Genomic DNA, 7,987 nt, shown 5'->3' on the forward strand with positions numbered 1-7,987 from the left:
CTAGTCGGGAGTGGTGCTGACTGAAAACAGATGATTTGGAGCGATTCGCGCGCCATCTGTTGGTCATTCTAAGGACTTATTGAACTACCCTCGTAGTTACATCATCCTGTAGAAAATATTTTGTTTCTTGTTTTAAATATGTGTAGGAAAAATATTGAAAATAATATTTTTGTATACTATGTTTTGTGAATATCTTCCGAGTGATATGAGTACTATTTAATTCAGTGCAGAATATATTCTGTATAGAAAATATTTTGTTTACGAGAAATATTGGACAGTATATCTTTGTGTACAAAATTTTCGGAATATTTTTGGAATAAAATAATTACAAGGTTGGGAGTTCATAGTTACAAGGGTGGGAGGAGATAGAGAAATTCGCAGTGGGAGGGAGAGTGGAATCAGACCATCAGCCATTAAGTTTTTGGATACAGGGGGAGGCAGGCGAAAGGCATGGTGGGGAAGAAGGGTCGTTGAGGGAGAGGGTGTCATGGACGAGAGAGGCGATAGAGAAGTATCCGGAGCAGTAAGACAACGGAAGCTTTAAGGGGGAGTTGGTGGACGAGATATAGGAGGATTTAAAAGAGAAACTGAGAGGCTGTGTGCAAAAGAAGTTATTTAGGAAGAAGAAAGGAATGGTGAATCTGTGGTGGGATAGGGGATGTTAAATGATGAAAAGAAAGGTGAAAAAGAAGTACGGGAAATGGAAGAAAGGAACCGCGAAAAGGTAGGAGTAGGTAAAAATGAGGATGGAGTTTAGGGCAATGTGTAAGAAGAAAGAGCAGGAAAGGAAAAAGAGCTGGAAGAAGAGTTGAGAAGTGTTAAGACAGAAGAGGACGCGTGGAAGATAATCAATAGGTTTAGGAAACGTAGGGTGGGGGTAAGTGAGAAGATAGAGAGCGATGAATAGAGGAAATTTTTTAAGGATTCATTTTAGGGGTCAGATATACGGAAGAGAGATGAGGGGATTAGAAGAATGAGGAAGGTAGATGAGGAGGAGCTGAATGCCGAGGAGATAGAGAAGCATATAAGGAAGTTGAAAAAATCTAAGGAAGCAGGGTTGGGCGGCGTAGAGAATGAAGCGTGGCTGTTTGGCTCACATGAGGTAAAGCTGAAGGGGGTAGTGAAAAAGTATAGAGGGGGAGGGATGCCCAAGAGGGTGGAGGGAGGAGTTGATTGTGCCACTGTAGAAGAAAGGGAATAGGGAGAGGCAGGAAAATTATACAGGAATTACGCTAATGAATACTGCGTACAAAATATACACGATGGTGTTGGCAGATAGGCTGCACAAGGATGTTGAGGGAAAGGAATATTGCCGGAGACGCAGGCGGGCTTTAGGGAGGGAAGAAGTACTATTGACAATATTTGCGTCTTGCAGCACGTTGCGGATAGAGAAATAACTAAAAAGGATGCCAAAGTGTACGCGTTTTTTGTAGATCTAAAGGGCGCGTTCCCTTCGGTGGATAGGGGGAGGTTGTGGGAGGCAATGGAAGAGAGGGGAGTGAAGAGGAGCCTGATCGAGAGGGTGAGGGAGGCATATGAGGAGATGAAAGATAGGGTGAGTGAAGGGGAGGGAATCTCTGAGGGATTCTGCATGGATAGGGGGTTGAGGCAAGGGTGCCCGTTTAGCCCAACGCTTTTTGCAATTTCGATCGTAGATATGGAAAGTAAGCTAGCGCCCGGAGTGGTTGGAGAAGTCAGGATATGGTCACTCGCATATGCAGATGATATAGTGCTGCTAGCAAAGAGAGAACAGGCTTTAAAGAAGATGATGAAAAGGTTGAGAAGATACTTGGATAAAAATAGGTTAGAGTTAAATGCGGACAAGTCGAAGGGTATGGTGTTCAGGAAATGAGGTGGGAGAGATAAGGGAAGGGAGTGGAAGTGGAAGGGAAAAGCGATTCAGGAGGTGAAAGAGTTTGTGTACCTGGGCTTCCTGTTTCGAAAGAATGGGGGAGTGGATGGTCATATAAAATAGAGGGTTAAAAGGGCAAATGTGGTGATGAGGCAGGTGTGGGGCTGGGGAAGAAGTTGTTCGCAGATGATTTTGTAAGGAGAGTGAAATTGTTTGATTCGCTAATGTTGAGTGTCTTATTTTACAGAGAGGAGATGTGGGGATGGAAGGTAAGTGAGGAGGTATATAGGATACAGGAGAGGTATGTAAAGTGGACACTGGGGTTGACCAGGAATACGCCGAACTTTATTGTCAGGAGGGAGACAGGAAGAACAAGTTTAGGGATTATAACAGGGATTCGAGTGTGTAAATACGAGGAAGGAAGGTATATGAATTGGTTCAAAAGAATAGCATGGAGAAAAAGAAGGCAGAAGGAGAGGAGAGAATAAGAGAGTCAAGGTTTAACGGGAACTATGTGTGGATTATGCCAAGGAAGAGAGCGCAGTATTTGTGCGAGAAAAGTGAGCAAGGAAGTCAGGAACTTATAGTGACAATGAGATGAGGGTGCATGGAGAATTACAATAGGTTCTGGCTTTCTAGAGAGAAGAGATTGTGAGAATTGTGCGGGAAAGGGAATGCAAAAGTTGAGCACTAATTGGAGGAGTGTGAAGAGGTGGAAAGGAGTGGGATAAGCATGGAGGTATTGTTGCATGAAAGGGGGGACAAAAGGGCAGTAGCATGGTTGAAGGGGATGGTTGGTCCGATGGAAAAAAAGAGAAGGAAGAGGAAGAGGAATGGAGAAGGAAATATTGTAAATAGGAGAGGAAGTAGATGTAAGAAAACTGTAAATGTTGTAAATAGTAGTTAAGTATTAGGTGTTAGCCGTGGGGGCAGAGGCTGGCACTGCGAACCATAGCGAGAAAAGAGCAACATGCGTGCGAGGCGAGGCACAGCGAGGAAGGTTAGACTATAGAAGCGAGTGGATTAGTTATAAGGTGTGAATGGATAGTAATTTGTAAGTGATAGTTTTAAAAAAATTCTGTAAAAAATGGAAGTGTAAGCAAGTCAATTGTTTAAGGCCAACAAACCGAAAAATAAACGTTTATCTATCTATCTATAACAGATTGAAATTCAGCCTAGGGAATATTCTGTGTTGAAAATATTTTTGTATAAAAAATATAATAATATTAAATTTGGTGTAGGAAATATTCTGCGTAGTAAATATTTTGTATAGGAAAAATATAACAGTTTTAAATTCAGCGTGGGAAATATTCTGTGAAGAAAATATATTTTGTATGGAAGATATTATCAGTATAGGTTGTATAAAATATATTATTTTTAAATTATATTTGCATAGAAGCGTTTTCTCCCAAATTTAAATTTTCAAAGTTTTTAAACATTTTCAAAATTTTATAAATTTTATATATTTTTAAAACTGCATAAATTTGTAAAATTTTATGCATTATCATAAATTTTACAAAGTTCCAAATTTTGAGCAATTTATAAATTTAGCATCAATTTCAAAACATTTTAGTAATTTATCAATTTACGTTTTGATTAAACATTTCAATAGTATTGTCTTAACTGCTTCGACTAAGAACAGGTCTTGCCTCTGTTGATTAGACAAACCAATAGTCTTCTTAAACTATTTGGTCTAATAAAATGTCTTTCCCTTGTTGGTTGAACCGATCTATAGTTTTATTTTAACTGGCTGGACTAAGAATCCAGATCATTCCTAGTATATTGTCTTTAGTGGCTGGACTGGTTTCTCTCTGTTAATTGGACTGATCTACAGTCTTGTATTTATTGGCAGAATTGTCTTCTACCTTTAATATTTCGAACAGTATTTACATTGCTAGGACAGCCTTATGATTTCGATTATTATTACCAGGACAGCGCCATTTTGTTGAATTTATTAGCTAGACTAGTCTTTACAGTGTTTCCAGTGTCGTCATTGATTGTAATGATAACATTTTAATGCAAAATCTGCACCTCATCTTCTAGTTTCGAGCGTGTCATTTGATGACGAGACGAGACGATCCAACACGATCAAAATAAAATTGCAGACAACTTGAACGGGGACTGATTTTAATGTAAAGTATGCGGGTAATGTAAAGTACGTTGATTTCACCAATTTTCATAAAATCTTCACGACCTAAAATGAAAGATCAGGTTTGATGAACCGGTGCGACCAAAGGTCAGGGAAGACCTGGATATCAGGGAAAAATCTGGAATTTTAAAAAAATTGCAAGTATCAGGTAGTTTCTGTAAAAATCACTTTGAGTAACTGTAAAAAATAATCAGGGCTTCCACATAATCACTTTTAAGGCCTATCAAGCTAGCACCTCTACAAACGAAATTCCCAAATTTCTTTATGTCAGAATTTTGGGCCTTTTTTGGGCTGTTTTGCCGATTTTTGGGCTCCGCTACTTTTTGTGAAAATTCAAATTTTGAGTGGAGGTGCTGACTTCAATCAAGCCAGCACCTCCACTATATAAAAATTGAAAGAAAAAAAATCAAACACGTCAGAATTTTGGGCTTTTTTGGGCTCTTAAACGCACTAACAATTAATTTCCAAAAACCACCCCTACAAAATAAAAAACCACCCCCTATGTAAAAAATCAAATTCGGAAAAAACAAAGAACACCAGAATTTCGGGCTTATTTTGGGCTCTAAAATGCATGAAAAAAACTTTAAAAATACCCCCATTTTCAAAAAACCACCCCCTTGAAAAAATAAAATTTGCAAAATCCAAAATGCACTAGATTTTCGGCTCATTTTAGAGCCTCAAAAGCACTTAACATTATATCAGAAAAACCACCCCTGTGTAAGAAAACGTCAACCTAATAACAAAAACTTAAACCTTGATGTTGGCATTTTTGAACAGTCCAAAAATCAGAGACTCCATTTGAACCGTAAAATTCGAAAAATATCAGAGACTATAGTAACACTGTAATATTCCGAAAAAGATTGTTTTGCACAAAATTATGTTGAATTGTTAAAAAGGGACTGTTTTTTAAAGTCAAGTGTTGGGGACCAAAAATCGGGGTAGGTATTTTTAAGAAGCCCAATAATCATAAACTCTACTGACACTGGCAAATTCTCAAAATGTTAATTTTTGACAAAGTCATATATACATGGTAGAGAAGGGCTGATTTTATAAGTTAAGGGTTGAAGCCCAAAAATCGGAGTGGATATTTTCGAGGAGCCCGAAAATCAGAGACTACTTTAACCCTAAAAAACTCTCAAAAATATTATTTTTTGACAAATTCATATGTACGTGGTAGAGAAGGGTTGGTATTATACGTTAAGGTTTGAAGCCCTAAAATCAGAGTGGATATTTTCAAGGAGCCCAAAAATCAGAGACTACTTTAACACTAGAAAATTCTCAAAAATATTATTTTTTGACAAAGTCGTATATACGTGGTAGAGAAGGGTTGATTTTATACGTTAAGGGTTGAAGCCCGAAAATCGGAGTGGATATTTTCGAGGAGCCCAAAAATCAGAGACTACTTTAACACTAAAAAATTCTCAAAAATATTATTTTTTGACAAATTCATATATACGTGGTAGAGAAAGGTTGGTTTTATAAGTTAAGGGTTGAAGCCCAAAAATCGGAGTGGATATTTTCGAGGAGCCCAAAAATCAGGGACTACTTTAACACTAGAAAATTCTCAAAAATATTATTTTTTGACAAAGTCATATATACATAGTAGAGAAGGGTTGGTTTTATACGTTAAGGTTTGAAGCCCTATGATCAGAGTGGATATTTTCAAGGAGCCCAAAAATCAGAGACTACTTTCACACTAGAAAATTCTCAAAAATATTATTTTTTGACAAAGTCATATATACGTGGTAGAGAAGGGTTGATTTTATACGTTAAGGTTTGAAGCCCTAAAATCAGAGACTACATTAATGCTAAAAAATTCTGAAAAATATTAATTTTTGACAAAGTCATATGTATCTGGTAGCGAAGGGTTGATTTTATAAGTTAAGGGTTGAAGCCCAAAAATCGGAGTGGATATTTTCGAGGAGCCCAAAAATCAGGACTACATTAACCCTAAAAAATTCTCATAAATATTAATTTTTGACAAAGTCATATGCATGTGTATAATATTTTTGAGAATTTTCCAGTATCAATGTAGTCTTTGATTTTTGGGCTCCTCGAAAATACCCACTCTGATTTTTGGGCTTCAAGCCTTAACGTATAAAACCAACCCTTCTCTACCACGTATATATGACTTTGTCAAAAAATAATATTTTTGAGAATTTTCCAGTGTCAGAAGAGTTTATGATTATTGGGCTTCTTAAAAATACCTACTTGGATTTTTGGTCCCCAACACTTGACGTTAAAAAACAGTCCATTTTTAGCAAACAAACATATTTTTGGTGCAAACCAATCTTTTTCGGAATATTACAGTGTTACTATAGTCTGATATTTTTCGAATTTTACGGTTCAAATTGACCTGATTTTTAGGCTGTTAAAAAATGCCAACATCAAGGTTTAGGTTTTTATTATTAGGTTGACGTTTTTTTACACAGGGGTGGTTTTTCTGATATAATATTAAGTGCATTTGAGACTCTAAAATGAGCCAAAAATCTAGTGCATTTTGGAGTTTGCAAATTTTATTTTTTGCAAGGGGGTGGTTTTTTGAAAATGGGGGTAGTTTTTAAATTTTTTTTCATGCATTTTAGAGCCCAAAATAAGCCAAAAATTCTGGTGTTTATTGTTTTTTCCGAATTTGATTTTGTACATAGGGGGTTTTAATATTTTGTAGGGGTGGTTTTTGGAAATTAGTTGTTGGTGCGTTTAAGATCCCAAAAAAGCCCAATAATCGGCAATACAGCCCAAAAAAAGCCCACAATTCTGACATAAAGAAATTTGGAAATTTCGTTTGTGGAGGTGCTAGCTTGATAGACCCTCACTTTTAGTTACTTTTTATCCCAACTGGCCTCTTAATTTTTTTTTTAATAAATAGCGAAGTAAATTAAGGTTTATACCTCAGAAACCGTTATCTTCCCATGGATCTTAATGAAAGCTTTGGGATTGTGTTGCTAAAAATATGCAATGAAAGTTGAAAAATGAGGAATTTGTACTAATTCAGAAATCAAATTTTTTACGAAAATTCCACAAAGCTGATTAGGAAGTTAAATAACTTAAATAAATTAGGTCCATGAGCCACAAAAATACTGTCTATATGTATATTGAGGTTGATAATTATGAAGTAGCGGTGCAAGAATTATGTTTATATCAGGTGTAATATTCCTGAAGACATTAGAAATTGATATAAAGTAAATCTGACTCATGATGAAGGGTAAAAACACCCTTAAATAGAACAAAGCTCTCCCGAAAATGGTTTTTGACGTTTATTTTGGAAAAGGTACATTGAAAAAAGTCAATTACTCAGAAAGTGAAGTACTTGAATAATTATTCCGAGTTTTATCGTAAAATATGTAGAAATACCGTCTGACCAGATAAAAATTTGTTGCACAGACTTTGAAGTGATTTTTAAATCTTTAACTGTAGAATATTGAATCTCTTCTCGATTCTTATCTTTTTTAAGCACATTAATAGGTATATCTGTTAATTTTTTAATATTAAGTAAATGTTAATTTTATTAAGCAATTTTTCTTTTAAACTTGTAGTTTGCATTTATTATTTATAATTTCTGAACTAAGTTGTCTGAAATTTTTAAATTTTGTTAAATTGTGCTTTAATATAAGTCCTTTAATATGATATTTTTATAAATCATTTATTATACGAAGAAAAGGTGGACAATGACTGGTACTTAAAATGGTCAACTTTTTGGCAATCACGCATTAATATATCATTTTAATTTTTTAATTGTTGGATACAGAAATTCTTCAACCAAGCTCTTTAATTGGTCCTTTATTATTTTCTTAAACATATATTTAAAATCATTTATTTAACTTACCTTTCCGAAGCTTCCTTTTCCAATCGCTCGCAGAATTTTGAAATGATCGAAATTTACTGTAATGAGAGAAATTTTCGATTTATTTTTAAAAGTAAATTTTAATGAAAATGAACGATTTGTATATTATTGATTATTGTAGCTTCAAGCAATCTATAAGTTA

General features: G+C 35.4%; 1 protein-coding gene across 7 annotated transcripts in view; it reads right to left on the bottom strand.

The window, feature by feature from the left end:
- The window catches only part of LOC117168312 (serine/threonine-protein kinase 32B), a 115,003-nt gene that overhangs the window by 62,005 nt on the left and 45,011 nt on the right, over positions 1 to 7,987 (bottom strand). For 6 of the 7 annotated variants that reach the window (XM_033353876.1, XM_033353878.1, XM_033353877.1 and 3 more), the window contains one exon: positions 7,828 to 7,883. The exons of the other annotated variant lie outside the window; for it this stretch is intronic. In XM_033353876.1, the coding sequence (XP_033209767.1) occupies positions 7,828 to 7,883 (56 nt within the window). The remainder of the gene's footprint in view (positions 1 to 7,827; positions 7,884 to 7,987) is intronic. 7 annotated transcript variants of the gene reach the window in all.

The sequence above is a fragment of the Belonocnema kinseyi genome, chromosome 2, assembly GCF_010883055.1.
Source record: "Belonocnema kinseyi isolate 2016_QV_RU_SX_M_011 chromosome 2, B_treatae_v1, whole genome shotgun sequence".
Lineage (NCBI taxonomy): Eukaryota > Metazoa > Arthropoda > Insecta > Hymenoptera > Cynipidae > Belonocnema > Belonocnema kinseyi.